Genomic DNA, 19784 nt, shown 5'->3' with positions numbered 1-19784 from the left:
AGATAGGGCTGCTGCGGCTCCCAGCTGGGATTTTCTTCCTGGAAACACCAATTGCTTTGGGATGCTCAGACTGGAGGACCTCTCCAGCGTGTGACACCAGGTGTGGGGGTCAGGGCTGGGGATCCTCCATCTCAGCACCTTCCCTGGGACTCCAGCCGCTCCTACTCCTTCAGGCAAGAGCTCGCACCAGTTTGCCCCTGGATAAAGTCTCCAATGGTCCCAAAGTGGTGGTCCTTGCCCCAAAGAGTTACTGAGGATGTGCATTAAGCAGAGCTCTTTCATTTGGCCATGTTTGATGGTGCATCCTTTCCAGAAGCTCCAGACCCATTAAATCTTTGTCTCAATGAATGAAATCCTGAAACTCCCATCTGTTTACCCTGGCCTGTGCTTTGCTCTTTGGGAGGAAAGCAGCAACCGTAGAGAAGAGCGATACCATCTGAAAGGCCTCTTCACACAGGGAAAAAACTTTCTGTGCTCAGCCCCATGAGCCTCCACAACTGCTCCAGCCTGGTCCTGGCTCTTCTGCAAGGATGTGCTCAGGGAGGAGGCACCAAGTGCATTTCTACTGCAGATTGAATAGTAAGCGTGAGGTGGGAGAAGGCACCCTTGAATTCTGTTAAATACCTGAGGACACACAGACTTCACTGTGCTTGGAGGCTTTCCAGTGCATTTTTGTGGGTTTTCTTCTGTTTCTCATGCTTCCTTCCCCCCACCTCATCCTCTTCTATTTTGTTTCGTTTCCACTTAGGGAAGAGGAGGAGAGGACAAGAGGCAAATAAAAAAAGAGGGGAGGGAGAGAAAAGGCTGAGGCTGTGACACGTTTTCCATTTTAAATCAGTGACTGAAACAGAACAAAACCTTTAAAAAAACACCAAACAAACAAACACCCCCCCCCCAACAAACAAACAAAAACACAAAACCAGAAGAAAGGCTTGTCATTAAGAAAAATAATAACAACAACTTTCCGTCTGCTGCTGCCCCGAGGACAGCTCAGCCTCTTCCCCGGCTCCCTGAGGAGCCTTCCCCTCCGCGACCTGCCCCGGGGGGGCCCTCAGCGCAGCCCCCCGTGGGCGACGGGACGCGCACTGCGGGTGGAAGCACCCCCGGCACCCCCTGGGCGGCGGGCGGGCAGCTGGTCCGGCCGCACCGGGGTGGCCGCCAGCGGGGCGGCGGCGGCAGCGCTCCCCTCCCTTGTCTTTTTTTTTTTTTTTTTTTTTAATTTTCAGACGTTAAATTCTTTTGCAAACATTCATGCCTTAGGAAGGGCTGGAACAAAGCTCAGCTGCTCCAACCGGTCGGACAGGTAAGCAGACTTGTTGACACCGTTATGTTTGCAGCACGCATGCTCCTTCCCAAGTTTCCTGGTGCATTTTTCTATTCCACCTTATGAAACTTTCCTCCCCCCCCCCACCCCCCTTCCCCTCTCCTCCCCTTCCCCTCCCCGCTCCTCGGCGGCTCTGCCCGGTGCGTGCGGTCCCGCTCCCCGCGGACGGCAGCGCAGCGCCCGCGCCCCGCCGGGCTGCGGGCGGGCGGCGGTTGAGCTGCCGCTCCGCTCCGCTCCGTGCCCAGCCGTGCCCCCTGCCCTCGCCATGCCCAGAGCCTTCCTGGTGAAGCGCCGGAGCCCGCAGCCGGCGGTGCGCAGCTGGGATGGGCTGCCCGACGAGGAGAGAGCCGACACCTACATCCCAGGTAGGGCGCCGACGGGCTCCCTCCCCCAGCACCGCTCGCCGCCGGGAGGGAGGGAAGGGGTCCCCGCCGGACCCCAACTCTTGCCCCGGTCCCCGCGGGCTGCGGAGGGGGCGGGCTAGGAAAGGGGCTTTGCCGGGCCGGGAGAGCCCCGAGGGGGCGGGCGGGCGGCAGACCGGGAAGGGCTGTGCTAAACGTCGGGGTGGGGGGGATCGGGGGGACCCTTCCCGCCCAGCGGCGGGGGTGCCGGGTGCTGGCGCCGCCGGGCGATGCCGCTCCCATGCCTGGCACCATCTCCCACGCCGGCGAGCCCCCGGGCATGGGGGGGAACAGTGTGAGTGTCCTAGAAGTTGGGAAACCTCGTTTGCATGAGAAAGGTGGCGGGGGGGAGGAGAAGAAAGGACCCGGGCTGTGTAGGGGGCTGATGTCTTCCTGGCCTTCCCCTCCCCTCCCCTCCTCCTCCTCCTGCCCTTGCCCGGGGTATAACGGGAAGGCGGCGGAGCTGGCTTGTTTGAACTTTGGGACCGTTCGTGTTTGAGTTTCCGATTGCAGCGTGAGCCGAGGATCCTCCCCCGCCTCCCGCGGCCCGCCCGCAGGTTAAACACCGGGGCTCGGCGGCTTTCCCCCGTTGCCACCGCTGCCCCCCTCCCTTGGCCGCGGTTCCGCGATCCCCCTCTTTATCGCATCCCGCCCCCCCGCTGCAGGCGGGATCGGCTGCGTGCTGCTGGGCTACGAGGACAGCTGCAGCCTGGAGAGCAGCGGGAGCAGCGGGACCCGGGACGCGGAGCCCAGCGATCCCCCGACGCCCCAGCCCGCCCCCGGCGACTTGGGCACGGCCGGGGGGATGCTGCTGGACCTGGCCGTCAAGCGCCCCGTGGTCAGGTCGAAAATCAAGGTAACTGCCCGCAACCCTGTGTTTTCTTCCCCGGTGATGGGGCGACCCCACTTGGAGGGCAGGGCACAGCTGCTGGCTGGGACACTGGGTGACAATATTCCCTTGGGCTCTCTCTGCTGGAGGTGACAGCACCTGTCCCACACAAGGAGATGGAGGCCTGTGAGACCAGCTGGCTGTAGGATGGCAGCGGCAGGGCAAGCCTTGTAAGCGATGTACCTTAATCTTCCAGTGCCCTTTGCTTTTCCTTATCCTCGCCTGGGACATGCTGCTCCTGACCTGCTTGGCTCGGGTCCCACAGGAGCTCTGAACCCAGCCAGGAAGGACCAGCCCTGGCAGCGAGGAGTCATGCCCCATGATGTGGGGGTGGATCTCGTTCCTTAATGTGGGGTGTCCTTAAAAGGCTGCATTCTAGGTTGTAGTCAAGGGGAGTTGTCGTGAATCTTCCCAATGTCCCCTTACACTCTTCACTTATCAAGATAGCAGCTAGGAAAAGGTCCTTCTCCAAAGCTGTGAAAGGCCATTACCACCTTGAGGTGTACCTACAGGGCTGGGTGAAATGAAGCAATTATCTGTCCATTAACTTAACTGGAGAGTCTCTCTGCTGCAAGGACTGGGGCTCGTGTTGACTGGATGTCCCTGGGCAGAGCCAGCAAAGTAGAGTGGTAATTTCAGTCCCCAGGCTGAGAAGAAGAATGGTCTTCTAATGGTACTGGACAACCCAAGACCAAGCTCCCAAAGCACGATGGTGATACATATGGGGTGGCAGGACCAAGTCTATCTTTGAACATCCAGGGTTCCCCTCAGCAGAGGCGAGGCCAGGCCACCTCAGTGCTAGGAAAGAGGGGATGTGTTTACCAGTGGCTAGTTAACACCCCATTAAACCCTGGCTGTTTCTTTGCCAGATGGAGCTGTAAAAATTCCCACTGTCTCTGCTGACATCACAGCCTTTCGGCCACCATGTTATTAATCTCATGATTAACACTAGGTTTTCACCCTGCTTGTATGTAGCTGCATGAGTCTTACCTGTTGCCCAACAGATACTTCCCAGCTGCCATCCCCCCTCTAGTTTCACACCTCGTGGTTTTGCAGCTGCCTTTTTTTTTAATCTTTCTTTACAATTTTCCATAGTAAGTGAATGAGTAGGATGGGAAAAAGAAGTGGCTCTTCAGGAAAAAGAAACTCCAAATGTATTCCTTTATGAAGAGCTTTCCCCACTGCTGTTTGACTTTAACCTACTTTGTATAATTTAACCTAGGCTATTAGCACAGTCACAGCGAAACCTCATTTCAGCAGTTGTGTTTTCTCAGCATGCCACAGAAACTCGCCAAAAGCACCACGAGAGCCGATGGACGTGTGCGTGCGGTGCTGCCTGCTGTTCTGGCTTTCCCCTGGCCCAAGAGGCTGGTGGCAAGCAAGTCTGCTCCCCTATGAATAATTAAACTAATAACAAAATATTTGCATCTTCTAGACGTTAAGCCTTCCCTCTGAGGAATGCTCTTCCCAAAGAGCTGAATCATCAGTGTCTCCCTTAGTCAAGTTAGGTCATGGTGTTGGCGCAATATTTTTGGTGTTAGGAGCAGGAATTAGGAGTTTAACCCCTAATGACACTCTGCTGTTAATTAACAAGTCAGAGAGATCAACAGGAGGAGGTAAATGCCATTGTTTCATTCTCTGCTGATTCAGCACAGTGTGCCTGTAGCCTAAGCGCAGGTGCTTATGGATGTAGCTGAATGGGGGTCCCTGTCTCTTGAAGGCATCCAGCACACAGGTTTTGCTTTAACCCCTGGAGCCAAGCTGTCCAACATCTGTGCAAGTCCCAAACCACACACGTTAACAGTCACCCATCTGATTGCAAGGGAAGCGTGAAAGTTTCACCCAGCAAGAATCTCTTGAATGCTTTCACTTTTCATTTTGAATATATCCCAAGTATTCTTAAATGTAACAATGAGCCATCCCTCCTTATTTTGTTAGTTTTCTTTGTTAGTCTTTGTCATGTTGATGCCTGCTCACCCAGTTCTCTTCCATTCCCTAGTTCACCACTGGCACCTGTAACGATGCTACGGTGCATAGCTGCGAGCTGTGTGGCAAAGGCTTTCGCTTGCAGCGGATGCTCAACCGTCACATCAAGTGTCACAGCCAGGTGAAGAGACACTTGTGCACCTTCTGTGGAAAAGGCTTCAATGACACCTTTGATCTGAAAAGACATGTCCGGACCCATACCGGTGAGAACATGTTCCCTGGGGGCTTGCAGACACCTCTGGGTAGTGGGAGTTGGGAGAAGGGGTGGGATGGGACAAAGATGGGGGCTGAGGGTAACCCAGAAATACAATAATACAAAACCCAGGTAAACAACATTTGCAGAAAATAGCGGGGATGTGGTGGAGGAAAGGGAGAGACATGAATGTGGACAGATAAAAGTCCTGGGACTAACAAAATCTGAGGAGAACTAATAAAGTCTGTTAGAAGTGCTATGGTTGCATGAGCTGGCATCCAGGTCTAGTGTAGATGTTGCCGTGTGCTGCCATGCCTGGGTCAGCGAGACTGGGATAACCCACCCAGGAGAACCCACATGTGATAACTCACCTGGGATAACCCACCTAGGGTAATTCATTGCATGTTATTGCGAGTCCAGCAATGAGCGCGGGCAGGCATTGGATGAAAATGCTTTGCCCTCTAGAGGCAACAAGCAGCAGTTTCTTGGATCTTTTTTGGCGAACCTTTCCTGCTGGCTGTCCTGCAAGGTGGGGTCATGGCTTGATTTTGGCACCATCTGGAGAAAACAGAGTGCAGTTCATGCTATGCTTTTTTAGGGAAACTAGATAACACATCTGACTTCTGCTAACTCTGTGCATTGCATCTCCACCTGCTTCAGGCTACCAGCTCCCCCAATCCCCTTTTGGAGCCGTTTCCCTCTGCATATCTGGCCATTCAGATCAGTTTGGCCACTGGTCCTCTACTCGTTGTGTGGGTCACAGCATGGGTTGAAAATCAGGAGCAGTCGGCTGAGAATCAGGAGCAGTGGGTTGAAAATCTCCCAACAGCAGTTCCTGCCCTGGATTGAGGGTGGGTAAAAAAGTTACCTTCAACCTGATCTAGTTCCCTCCTCCCTGCTTGCATCTACACCAGATGTACAGGCATAACTGAGGAAGCTGTCATTTAAGCCCATGATGGCACTGGAAGAATGAAAAATCATCCCTTTCCCTTTTCTGCTTGCTCTTGCTCCCAGGGATGCACTTTCCGTGGCTGCTCTGCAGTGGGTTCAATGCTCGAGCCCACCCCAAACAGCAATGGTTTTGTTTCTTTGATTGGTTGCCTCAAATCCAGCTAAGAGAAGTGCTTATCCTAACTTGGAGCAGGGAGAATGCCATGTTTGAGTTTCGCTTTTTCTTAGTAGAAGTGATGTCTTAAACACATATCAGCCCCACTGTTCCCAAGCAAGGCACTTTCTGGCAGACCAAGCTGCCTGTGCTTATGGAGCTTTGACTTTGCACTGTAGAGCATGCAGAAGATGCATCCACCACATCTCCTGGGCATGTTCCAACTTTCAGATTTGTGGTTAGCTACAGTAGCTGCTGATTATTTGGGCTTGCTCTCCAATGCCCCTTTTTTGGCTCAGGCACCACCACCCAGGTGATCCACCTGGACGCATTCCTGTGCAATCTGGTCTGTGTGAACCTGCTTTAGCAGGTGGGTTGGACTAGATGATCTCCAGAGGTTCCTTCCAACCCCAGCCATTCTGTGATTCTGTGAACTGCTAGAGATGACGCAAGTATGTTGATGGGCAGGAGTTGTTTCTTAGCAGTAGAGCTCACTAAAACAATTCTGCCCATTTGGACGGGAAAGCATTGGTCAGAGCCAATGTTTTGTGCTGTTTTGGTTTGTTTGCAAGGCTTTCATGTGGAAAGGAAAGCTGCTGGCTGTGAGCACGGAGCTGCCACTGGGGTATGGCTGATGTGTCGAGTTGGTGCTTCTGAAAGAAGTGATTTTTTAACCTCTCTGGTCATCTTTTGAGATTCAGAAACTAAATCCAAGAAGGTCTCTGTTCAGAAGCTAAATATACATATATGTTGTGGCAGCTAGACTTGAACTCACTATGCAGGAGTGGAGCTGATTTTGAGAAACTCTGGAAGCAAACAGGGGGTGAAAACAGGGGTGAAAACACACTGTCCAGGAAATGTGAATCTTACGGTTAGATTGTTCCCAAATTTACTAGAAGAAATCTGGCATAACTTTTTCTCCTTTCCAGTGTAAAGCTGGGATGGACACTCACATATATTGTATTTACCCGATGCCTTGGTTCATGGTGGGGGCATGAAGGCTGGCTGCAGCAGCAGTACTAATATGTATTGTGTATTGGTGTGTATCTCTGAAAATGATTGTCTTTTTTATGCCAGAGTTGGTTGCTGTTCAGGAAAGATGGACTATATTTGAATGTTTAAAAGAAGATAAACAGGCTGGAAGTGGTAGTGTGGGCTTTATATTTTGTAGCTACAGGTGCTCATCTACATGTGCTCTACTGACTGGTGGTGTTTCCAGTGGAAATTGTTGTGCAGTGTTTGTAACCAGAGTGTGCAACAGTAGGGTAGTGTCAGAGAGAGTGAGAGCCAAATGTCCCAGTCTAGCTTCATGGCATAAGCAGCATTACACATTAAAGATTAACTAATACACATAGTAAAATCAAATTTTAAAATGTTTCCTAAGTAAAGAAGAAGTTGCCACAGCCCTAATGGGCTGTGCCGTCCTGGCATGACCACCCATGTGCTTGCACTCATGCCTGTGGAGCACTGCTGGTGTCACGAACCAAGGATGGTGGGGGTTTGAATAGCCTTCAGATGAGTGTGACCTTATTGTGGCCTTTTGGTACTTAAAAGGTGCCTGTAAGAAAGATGGGGACAGACTTTTTAGCAGGACCTGTTGTGACAGGACAAAGGGTAATGGTTTTAAAAGAAAGGAGGGGAGATTCAGGGCAGACATGAGGGTGATGAAACACTGGCCCAGGTTGCTCAGAGAGGTGGTAGATGCCCCATCCCTGGAAACATTCAAGGCCAGGCTGGACGGGGCTCTGAGCAACCTGATCTGATTGAAGATGTCCCTGCTCATTGCAGGGGGTTGGACTGGATGAGCTTTGAAGGTACCTTCCAGCCCAAACCACTCTGTGATTCTATGACTGTGTGAGCCAGTACACTGGCATTACCTCCTTTTACAAGACTTGTAAAAATGCAATCAGGATGCTGCTTATTGGAACTTCTGATCAGTTTGGATTTCTGTTAGAAAAATCAGAGACTGAGTGGTGAATTTAGTACAATCCAGTTACAAATTTATAGCCATGTGTATGGACATGTGTGCTTTGTTCTTTTTTGCATGGCACCATAGGACTGATCTTCCACAGGCTCGCGTTTCACCTTTCATTGGGAAAACAGGGGTTTAGGTAAATCCTTGCATCAGTATTAAGGCTGTTCTTTGCTTGAAAAATTACCGAGCTAGTCTAGTAAGTAAAATCAAAACTGGTTTAGGTTTTTCTCAAGTGTCACAAAACCCTCACCTATTTGTCATGCAGGTATGGGCAAACATTGTCCCAATCTAGAAGAAGGGCAACAGGGATGACCCTGGCAACTACAGGCCTGTCAGCTTCACTTCTGTGCCTGGAAAAATCATGGAGAAGATTATTCTGGGAGTTACTGAAAAACATCTGAAAGACAACACAGTCATTGGTCTGAGTCAGCATGGTTTCATGAGGGGAATGTCCTGCTTAAAAAAACTAATTTCTTTCTATAACAAGGTTACCAACCTAGTTGACCAAGGGAAGCCTGTTGGCGTGATCTTTTTGGATTTCAGTAAAGCCTTTGATACTGTCTCTCACAGTATCCTCCTGGACAAGATGTCCAGCACACAGCTGGGTAAACACACAATGCAGTGGGTGAGCAACTGGCTGACGGGCCGGACTCAAAGGGTTCAGTAAATGGGGTTATGTCGGGCTGGTGACCGGTCACTAGTGGCGTTCCACAGGGATCCATCTTAGGGCCAGGACTCTTCAATGTCTTCATAAATGACTTGGACACAGGACTTGAGGGAATACTAAGCAAGTTCTCTGATGACACAAAATTGGGAGGAGCTGTTGACACTCTTGAGGGCAGAGAGGCCGTGCACAGGGATCTGGACAAAATGGAGAACTGGGCCATCACCAACCTCATGAAGTTCAACAAGGGCAAGTGCCAGATTTTGCACCTGGGACATGGTGACCCCGGCTGTACATACAGACTGGGGAATGAGATGCTGGAGAGCAGCTCTGCAGAGAGGGATCTGGGGGTTCAGATTGACACCATGTTGAACATGAGCCAACAGTGTCCCTGGCAGCCAAGAGGGCAACCGTGTCCTGGGTGCATCAAGCACAGCATGGCCAGCCAGGCGAGGGAGGTGATTGTCCCACTCTGCTCTGCACCGGTGCGGCCTCACCTGGAGCACTGTGTGCAGTTCTGGGCACCACAGGATAAAAAAAAAAAAAAGATATAAAACTACTAGAGAGTGTCCAGAACAGGGCGACAAATTTGGTGAAGGGTTTGGAGGGGAAGCCATATGACGAGCAGCTGAAGGCACTAGGTCTGTTCAGCCTGGAGGAGATTGAGGGGAGACCTCATCATGGTCTACAGCTTCCTCACAAGGGGAGGAGGAAGGGCAGGCACTGATCTCTTCTCTCCGGCAACCAATGATAGAACCTGAGGGAATGGCAGGAAGATGTGCCAGAGGAGGTTTAGGTTGGACATTAGGGGAAGGTTCTTCAGCCAGAGGGTGTTGGAGCACTGGGACAGGCTCCCCAGGGAGGTGTCACAGCCCCAAGCCTGACAGTGTTCAAGAAGAGACTGGACAACACCCTCAGACACATGGTGTGAACTGTGGGGTTGTCTTGTGCAGGGACAGGAGTTGGACTCAACGATCCTTGTGGGTCCCTTCCAACTCAGGACTTTCTATGATTCTATGATACTTGGGGGTTGTTGTTAAATTGGTGTTGCTCGGTGGTAAGATGGTTACACTTTATTGCTATTTTGATAATGTTTGTTGTCTGTACTGAACAAAACTGCTCAGGCATTAAAATCACCAGCCAGCCTCTTCTCCCTCCTCCCAGGTAAATGTACATATTTCTTTCATCTTAATGCACTTCTCCTCTAGAACTTGAGCTTGTAATCTCAGTCAATCAAGTGGCTTCTTCTTTAGAACAAAAGCCACCAATGGACATCTGTTATCCTCAGCGTCTGCCGACATCCCCTTGAAACCTAGAATGTTTTTTTGTTCCTAAGTATATCAACCCATTCCTGAAAATTTTAGCCTGAAAGGAAGAAGTTTTGTTTAGACAGATAGTTCCTCAGGCTATTAGCTCCCTGCTGCGAGGTATTTGCTGAATAACTAATATGCCAGAGCATTGCTCATAGCCGGGTCCTTAGTAAATCAGAATGGTAATGGCTGTCTTTTAATGTTGCAGGAATTCGACCTTATAAATGCGAGATTTGCAACAAAGCCTTCACGCAGCGCTGCTCCCTGGAGTCCCACCTGAAGAAGATCCATGGCGTGCAGCAGCAATACGCCTACAAACAGAGGCGAGACAAACTTTATGTGTGCGAAGACTGTGGCTACACAGGCCCCACGCAGGAGGACCTGTACCTGCATGTTAGTAATGTGCACCCTGGAAGCGCTTTCTTGAAGAAAACCTCAAAAAAACTTGCAGCAGTTTTGCAAAATAAACTGAGCCCCGTCCTGCAGAGGAACTCCAAAAATGATGACAAGGATGAATAATACGGTGGATTACAGTGGGCTAAAGGAATGAAGTTTACATATATATATATAGTATTTTTTTAAAAAACAATTTTGAAATAAATCCCTGAAATGAAGGGGACGCTTTTGTTAACAGAACTCTCTTGATGTTGGTAGAATCTCAACTTGAAAGAAATATTCCTATATTCCATGCAAACATCACTTTTTTTATCTGGCCAAAAAAACATAAATGGAAAGGTTGGAAGAGGCGGTCACCTCTAAGATGGAGCATTTACTGAACTGCTGTTTAGGCAACCTGTTTTCTGTTTCAGCTCTACCACATGTCTAAGTGGCCATTGACAAATAAGTTACCTTCCCCCAGTGTATTTTGTAAAGATAATAGCCATTACCTCCCGTACAAATTACTTTGAGAGGTCTGAGTGAAAAGTGCTGTGTAAGAGCAACTACTAGTACATTGTTCTATGCAAAATGATATAAAATGGTGTTAAGAATAGGAGTCCATTGTATCGGTAAATAAGAAAAAATGTGCAAATAACCTTAACTCTGGCCTCCATGCAGTAAAATAATCATTTCTGGAAACATGATCCAAGATGAGCTGAGACTTTTTTAAAGGATGCAGAACTTTTTCCTCCCAAACTTTCTCTACTAGCAAATGGCATTATTCCAGGGCAGACTTACAGTCGTGTTTTAGGTACCTTAAGCTGTGAACTTATTTTATTATATTTAGATTTAAGTGTAACCTTAACAGTCCTGGACTTGTCATGCTCACTGTGGGGATTATTACAAAATCCTTTTAACATACATCAGTATCAATCCAGAAACCCAAAGAAAATAATGACTTGAAGATATGTATTTTTCTGCCAAGATGAAATGCAATTCTATATTTTATGGTGCGTATGTGCATGTGTGTGTTCATTTAGGGATTATTTTTCTTCTTAATGATTAAGCTCATTAATACAACAGAGCAGTGCAAGGCAGTGAAGAGGGACACTTAGCCTGTCTCTGCCTCATGGGATCAGCGCAAACCTGCTGGCAGGAATCTGTCCTCTCATCCGTAACCACTGTCAGTTTAGAAGGCTCCTGGTGAGATGGGAAGGAGGTGGTGATGATGATGAGGGACTGGTGCTATGTGTCTGTGTGTTGAGGACTCACCTTACAGTCCTGCTCCGGCTCTTTGTTGACCCAGGACAACCAGGAGGATAGCCTGTAGGGACTACTGAGTGTGAATTTTGGAATTTAAAGGAAAGGGAGAGGGATGCCCGTACAACTCACGCTGCTGAAAATGCCTGACACTTTGAGACTTGTCAGAAGCTGCTGCAGCCCTTCCTGGGCACTTGAGTGTCTTATACTGGGTGTGACAGGGCTGGGTGGTGGCTTCCTCAGCAACCACAAGCTGCTCTGGTCCAGGCAGGCGCATGTTATTCACCTGGCTCTTAACTTAATGGACACAGCTGCCAAACAGGTTTTTTTTTTTCATCAGTTTAAATGCATGATAATTAATGGATTTCATTTGTAAATTCCCAAACTTCATTTTGTGCTCAAAATAAAGCTGGACACTTGGAGAGAATACACTGTATTCTATATATGTTGAAATAGCTGAAAAGTAACTCACCTAAAATACTGTTATAGCCAGGACCTTCATAATCATTACTACTAAAATGAGAGATTCTGAACGTCTCTGCAGGAATAATTAAAGAGTCTTCTCAATTTGCCTCAGTTTTGTACAGGCATCTGCTTGGGTTTTTGTGGGTAAAAGCTTTTATGAGTTTAAAGGATTTGTAATGATATTAATACTTTATTCAGCACAACTGTTGGTGCTTGGGACCTTGAAAACAGGGATAATAAAGTGATGCTACTGTGTAAAGAACAAACTTCTCATCCTATGTAACAAGAAAATTCGCAGAATGCTTTAATAAATGGGAAGTCCATATGGAAAAAAAAAGCATCTGAGGTAAATTAGAATATCCTTTTTCACAGAAAGAGCTGAAGCTTATGCACTGATCCCTAGTTCTGAGAACATGCCGTTTTTATTATTATTATTATTATTATTATTATTATTATTATTATTATTATTATTATTATTATTATTACGGAATAGTGTAAATAGAAGGTTGCGCACTCTGAGACAAGCATGCATGCTTGCAAATACATGGACAACACTTCCCAGGTGAGAAGACAAGTGTTAACAGCAGATCCAGCCAGTTGTGCTGGTGAGACTCCCCTATAACTCACCAGTGAGGGCTCAGTCATGAAACTTGAGTTCAGCTCCCAGGTGGGACTGGTCACTAAAGTCCATCTGAGCAACGTGACTGGCGTTCACCTCCCTGCAGAGGACTCGTGCTTTACTCTGCTGAAACCTCAGCCCTTGCTCCAGAGCAGTGGAGGTGTGGCTGGAACCCTCCCTAGCTAGCTGGAGACATTTTGTGCGTGTGCGTGCGTGGTTTCTTTTCCCTCCCGTAGCACACTTTACTTTTGATTTCCCTCCAGTATTACTGCCGAAGCATGTCCCTGCCCAAAGAACTACAGACACATCAAGGTGGTCCATCCATGTGATCTTGGTCAAAGAAAGCATCCACGGCAACAGAGAAAAGAAGCGGGTAACAGTACACAGAAGAAAAACAGCTCAGGATGGAGAGCAAAGCCCTGACAAGCTGGATGCTACAGCTGAAGAAACTGCCCTGATTATCTGGCTGTTTTTTCTGCAGATGACAGATATGCCCTGTAGCAGATGCCTTGGGCATGTCTATTGAACAGTCTGGCAAGTCAGTTTAAACTGGGCACAAAGTGAGTTTGAGGTTGCGTGACACTGGCAATGGCCATTTGCCTGTTCGGTTATGGGAAAAAAAATGGTTGTGCCTCTAAAGAAATGTTCCAGAGCTCCAACAGTGATGCCAGAGGCAGACAGACCAACAATGTCCACGGGTACTGCCTGAGGGCTACCTGCCTCCTCCTGGCTGTCCGGTGGTACAGACACATCCAAGACTTAACAACAGGTTTACAAACTAATGCTGCCAGTGACGCTTGCAGCCTTCCTCAGACACCAGGCTTTTGTTAAACACATGAACATGGGGGAAGCCAACAGGTGCCTGCACTGCCCAGGATCCAGACTTGCCCTTATTTACAAGGAGGCAGGATGAGGCTGAAGCCTTACATGGTTCAGAGACAGCTGATGGCTGTATGATGCATTGATGAAGGCAGCAATCCCACCCGAACACTGCCCAACTGCTCCACACTCTCTCAATTTATCTAATCCCAATCACCACTGCAATTCCAGAATGTTTTGTCACCTCCAGCTTCTGCCCAGGGCATCTTCCCTTTTGCTTATGCCCACCCTCCTGGTATCCACAGAGTTATCTTTCACAGAAAATTGACCATGTTCAGTGGTGTCAAACCACCCACTTGCTAAAATTCTGTGATGTGGGAATGTACTTGTAAAACAGGTAGAACTGAGCGCTCACACAGACTTGCTGTGGTTTGTCATCTCTGAACCTGGTTTCGCAGTCTTCATGATTTGTCTGTTTAGATAGAAGTCTAAGCACAGAATAATCACACCATCACCAGACCAGGTCTGAATAAGCAAGTACCATTATAACTGAGTTTCACTGCGCAGGTTTTCACAGTTCGGTGCTCAGAAGGAGCAGAGATTACGCATTACAGAGTTTCTTCAGCAGCAAGCCTGCTCATTGGTATCTTTAGGTATGGTTCTGGCTGATTTTTTAAAGCTTATGGGTTGGCTGTATTTTTATTTGTAATCTGCAATGATATCATGAAAACTTATACATACGATTTAGAGAAAACAAAGAGAATGAGGAAAAGAAGCTTTCCAGGTGTGCAACACACAAAGTAACACTGCCTGACATGATCAAGGCTTATTGCGTGTCTTATAGACATTTTTGGAAAAAACAAAACCAAACCACAAAAAACCACACCCCTCCCCACCCAATCAGCAGCTCTTCATTCCTCAGAAGGCCCTGCTTCAGGGCCACAAGTGTGCTTTTAGAAAGAAACTTACTCACACTGGCAAATGTGATAACCCAACACTGGAGAGATCGTTCCACACAGGGACACTCCCTGTTGGCTCAGCCCCGCAGCAAAGCCAGGAGAGCTCAAGGCAGTTGCAGACTTAGCCTGCTCAGAGCCTCGCAACCTGAGGTACAACACCTGCCTACACCCCCACAGGTCTTTCTTGTGAGGCGTGCAGCCTGTTAAAGAACCTGAGGGAGGAGCCAATAGAAGCAGTTGAACTTCCAACTTCTCAGAAGGCTTGCTGGAAATTTCTAAGTGAATCAGTTACAATTTTGCTCCTTTTTTGCTAAGTCACTTCTGATAAATTATGACTTTATTAAATAGGTATGTTAAATAAGTGTTCATTAGAAATTTAGCGCAGTTTTCCCAATTGTTGCTGCAAGAAAAAATACAATAGTAACAACCCTGTTAATAGATACCTTTGAGATGAACAAGAACTAAGCTGGCTGAAACCCAGTCTACTATATTCATTTGTTTATCATTTGCATTTCTCTCAGCTCAGACAACGCAGATGTCATTTTGCTTCAGCTCATCAACTTCGTTTTCAAAGGTTCAGTTCTGCAACAGATTTTTTCTCAAAAATGACAAAAGGAGGATGATTTATTGAACAGTTTTACTTGATAACAGAAACTTCCCCATCAATCTCAGGTTGCATAAACTCTGTAGAGAAAAACAGAGATTAAGACAACTTTGTCCAGCCAGGTCCACTTAAGTCACCTACAATGTAAGCAAATACACATTTCCCACTCCAATTTTTTTTTTTTTTTTTTTTTTTTTTTGGGTGGGGGCGGGGGGGGGTTGAAAACCCTCCAATATTAAGAAATCAGCAAAGTTGCTGAAAAAAAGAATATGTATTCCAATGAAAGATTTAAACAAGGGATTCTTGCTTTGGTTCTGTGCTCAGACCACTTGCTTCTGCACAGCTTAGTTTGGGTCAGTTTCTGTCCATGTACTCCTCAAGGCGCAAAAGCCACTGATTCCAGTACTGCGTGCACAGGTCAGGATCCATGAAATGCGGATGCGCAGGGGAGCCATTCTTATAGGCAACCACAATGAGTCCACAGCTGACCTACAGTTAAAACCAGAAGGCTGTCAGAAATACAGTGTTAATAAGCAATTTTAATCAGCAATTCTGAACACTAAACCTCACTGCAAAACATCATCCTTAACATATAAGTGCCTTAAATAAGAGGTGAGGAACAGAAGAGCAACAATTTAACATAAAATACTCGGAGACTAACATTCAAATGCTAAAAGTTCAAAGCTCTGACTGACTTTGGTGAAAACTGAAAGACTTAAACTTTGAATATCTGAATTTTACCAGATGCTGGTAAAATTCACAGGTTTTGCCTGGGGTCATATACCAGACTGATGTCATTATCCAACATCAGTCCGAATGGAAACGGTTATTTAGGTGTGTTCCAACATCTATTATACTTGACAAACAGCTGGAATCCAAACACCACTCAGCTACTGGGGTGAAGAGAAAGTGCTGAGGGACAGAAAGCTAACAGCAGAATTCTAGAATTGCTGCCTGTATTTCACTCTGTAAGGACCACATCTGTTAAGTGCTTGTGTTTACTGATCTCTGTAACATTCTAGAAAGTTGTCTGAAAAACCTACAAATTACCTTGCTTTCTTCTGCTTTGTATTTCCCCCCTTCAATGTTTTGTATTGAAATAGCAATCCTTGAGGCCAAGCAGGCCTGGCCAGAATTGTGTTTGCAATCTTTAGAAACATTATTCCACTGTCTTCTGATTAAGTGATTGACAACACACTGCTTTCCTCTGAGGAAGCCCCAAACACACTAAGTAAATCACTTAGTCCCTCATTTGCTAGTGGGATATAGCAACACATGATGCAAGCAATGCCCTCCCTCCATATTTCCCTGTTTGCAGGCTCTTTTGCTTGACTTCCTCTCCTCCCCATTCCTATTCTTGACACAAGTGAAAACCACACAGAACAAAGTACTGAGGGCTGCCCAGATGCCAAGTCTCTGGGAGTTCATCTGACCTCCGATGATGCTGAGCATCCCTGGGTCCCACTAAGCAGTTCCTCAAAACCAATGAAAATATACTGCTGACACACAAAGGCAGCAGGATTAGCCAGTTAGTAGAGTCATTTCACAGTATGTCAGTTTAACCTGATGTAAAACTGGGCTGCTTTGGTACAAATCCTACCAACAGTTTCATGATGGACAGCAGGTGCTAAAGGCAGGAGGTGGGGAGAAATGAAAATAATGTGGGCACTGCTGCCTGTCTTGGCAGGTAGCAGGCCTACTGACCTGGAAGTCATAACTGGCATCATGATTTATGGCTCCAATATACGCTGCAACCTGTAATGGGTTGTCAAATGTATTCTTCAGAGATGGCTTTGGTTTCTCTGAAGTTTTCCAGTCAATCACACACAACTGGCCTCTGCATAAGATGAAAAGATAGGACGTTTTAAACTTAAGTTTAGTTACAGTGAGAAATATGGCATGGGACGGCAAAGAAAGGCATATCTGTTTCAACCTGACATCCTGTTGTTCATTCTTAAGCCCAGACTAAGCAAGTCTCTTCCACAATGGTAGTTTAGAACTCAAAAATCAAGACCTACTAATATCTGCTACAGTTTCTGGCAACTGCTGAGGAGCACTTAATCCTTCCCCACTCATAGAATAGTTTGGGTTGGAAGGGACCTTCAAACGTTATCTAGTCCAACCCCCTGTAATGAGCAGAAACATCTTCAACTAAGATCAGTTGCTCAGAGCCCCATCCAGCCTGGCCTTGGATGTTTCCAGGGATGAGGCTTCTACCACCTCTTGGAAAAATGGTTTCTCGTATCCTGCTCCAGTGAGAAAATCTCTACAAAGAACAACAGCACTTCTGTCCTCAGGTTGATCCAGGGGAGTTCATTCATTTCACCTCCGTTGCAAAATCTTTTCAGCTTTCCCCCCCTCACCAACACACCTGCTCCAGCCCAGGACACAGCCTCCCATGTGTCATGGAGCAGCACGCAACACTGGCATTACCAGGTTTCTTAGAGAACCACTACCTCACCGATACTTAGCCACGCAGTCTACCAGGCCCAGATACTGGAGAGTCTCATGCTGAACGGCACTTTCCAGAGCTTTCACTTCGCTGATATCTTTTAAGACATGTTGCACACTTGACAAGTAGCCGGAAATAATGTCTTTTCCCTGCTCCTTAGCTGCAATCTCTTCAGACAGGAATATAGATTCCAAAGCTGCATGAAATAGCTCTCCTTGGAGGAAAAGATCTATGAAAAATGTGAAAAACCCCACATTTTAGACACTACTTGTAATACCTGATGGACTTTTATTCTAGATATTACACAACATAGTTCTTAAACTAGTCCTGGTTTTTGTACTGAAAGCTTGAGGACTTGGGGAGGAGAAAGGAATGAGACAGAAACATAAATCAAGTGTCAACAGTAAAATTAGTATCTCTTATATTAATGCTTACATTACTTTTAAAAAATTTCATCAATTACTCAGAAACAAAATATGATTTTTTATTTGTTTATTCAAATAAATTTGTGAATTTCTATGGAATTTAAAATATTATTCTAGGCTGCTTTTGCTGCATTTGGTTCTCCTGCTGTATTGGTTCATTTGAATGGAGCTAGCCTCCTTTTGAAAGGGGTTGGTATAGCTCTAGGAGTAAGGGCTTGCTTATCTCAGAAATTATTCCAAGAAATATACATTTTAAATAGCTGTGTAATGTTTGTTATGCCACCTTATTCACAGAAATGCTTAGTAACTCAAAAAGCATAAACAAAGGATATCCAGTTTTAAAAAGCATAATAACTAATGTAAGGAGTGCTCAGGTATTTATGAACCTCGCTACAAGGGGCTACCTACCATTCCCCAGGTTCTCCCAGATCCCCTTCAGTCCTACAGCTCAGGGGAAGTCACTTTTGTAGGTCTCACGAAATTAAAACCTCTACATGCATGCCAATTTCATAGAAAAGGCTGTATATACTGGATAAACTAGTTACTGAAGAACTTCAACAAAAACAGTCGGGTTTTTTTAAACACTCAAGCTTATTTCCATCTTGTTGCAATGTAGCTTTGTATCTGCAAACAGGCTCAGTAACATCAGCTGGAAAATATAAATTTGTAAATAGCTACTAGCAACTAGAGAAACAAAGGAGAAGCAGACAGTACAGAGCAAAGAACGCCTAATTCTCATTTCCCACACGTTTCTGAATCCATTTTGGTAGTCTTAGAACAAAGATCAGAGCTTAGATTCATTGATAACAAGTGAACTCATAATATGCTCTTTCCCCAAAATGGAAAAAACTTAAAGGATTTCCAGAACATTTGAGGTGTAGGGCCAGACACAGCAACTATGCCAGCACACCTCAGCCAGCTATCCACACTACTGCTTCTACTTTGTAATCACACTGTGGTTAGACTTACTTTTAGTATACTCATCAAACCCAGCTTTTCCAAGTTCCAGTATCATTTTTTGCTTCCATCTTTCTAAATAAAAGTTTTGCTGCGGAGACATAGTCTGTTGGAGAACACGGGTAACACTGGGCATTTTTGTTCTTGGTAAAGAGATTTTCATGGGGAGGTTTGAATGACCGTTGACAAGGGGAATTCTCTTGTTAGGATTTATTAAAGGAACCCAGTTCTTGGGAGTTTTTGTTTCAGTTTTAACTGGAGGCCCATATAACAAATTGTCTTCTTCAAATATTGTCTCTGGTGTCTGGGCACTGGTTTTGTAAGATGTAACAGAGCAGACCAAGTTCTTGTATTTTTCTTGGTCAACTTGTTCATAACTGTTAACTTTTTTCTTCTTACTATAAAGACAAGTAGAGGTGGCCAGACACAAATATGGGAATTGCTTTTGGCAAAAAGGTATTTGGAAAAGCATTTCCAGTTTCCCAGGTTTCCTGGACAGTAGCTGTAGGAATTTCATTCTGATAAGAAACATTTGTAAGTAGTTATAGTTTTCTTTCTTCTGTTAGGAACAGTCTGTAGGTCACCATATTTTTTCCCTGTAGAAAAAGAAATCTGTGATTTGCAGAGTCATAAAACACTACCGTTTACCTATTTTTGCTCTTTGCCAAACAAAGAATTGCTGTGGTCAAAGTGCCCTAATACGCCTTATGCCACCAAAATTCCTTTAGATAAAGAACACAATAAGAGAAAGAACCAATAAGCAATGAAAAAAGTGAAAGATGATGAAAACAACCTGTGCTATCCACAAAACCTGAAACAGGGCAAATGCATAAAGATGTTGCAAGTAGCAAATACTGTAGCAGAGGATGCTCTGACTGCAACAGTAGCAGAACTGTCAGGAAAGGAGACAGAAAAAACTGTTTCACAGCAAACACCCCCCCCCAAAAGGGGGAGGGGGGAAATTAAAAAAAAATGCTATGCAGAAGAGAATGAAGCAAA

At 46.3% G+C, this 19784-nt stretch overlaps 2 protein-coding genes across 2 annotated transcripts; one reads left to right on the top strand and one right to left on the bottom strand.

Annotated features, from left to right (window-relative positions):
- Positions 1–1386: 1386 nt before the first annotated feature.
- On the top strand, positions 1387–10366 carry OVOL2 (ovo like zinc finger 2; the record flags this gene model as incomplete). The annotated part of the gene is given in 6 exon segments (XM_082048897.1): positions 1387–1463; positions 1465–1524; positions 1526–1689; positions 2391–2581; positions 4614–4803; positions 10056–10366. Coding segments are annotated over 6 exon segments (993 nt in total).
- Positions 10367–14965: 4599 nt separating this feature from the next.
- Positions 14966–19381, bottom strand: MGME1 (mitochondrial genome maintenance exonuclease 1). The gene is made up of 4 exons (XM_082047262.1): positions 18798–19381; positions 17413–17632; positions 16656–16788; positions 14966–15440 (listed from the first exon to the last, which is right to left on the bottom strand). The coding sequence occupies exons 1-4, from the start codon at positions 19315–19317 to the stop codon at positions 15306–15308; spliced, it is 1008 nt and encodes a 335-aa protein (XP_081903388.1). The 5' UTR covers positions 19318–19381; the 3' UTR covers positions 14966–15305.
- Between the last annotated feature and the right edge of the window lie 403 nt (positions 19382–19784).

Source organism: Streptopelia decaocto (genome assembly GCF_964273445.1).
Source record: "Streptopelia decaocto genome assembly, chromosome: 3".
Taxonomy (NCBI): Eukaryota; Metazoa; Chordata; class Aves; order Columbiformes; family Columbidae; genus Streptopelia; species Streptopelia decaocto.
The sequence above is the reverse complement of the archived record's forward strand: the minus strand, read 5'-3'. Positions and strand labels throughout refer to the sequence as shown.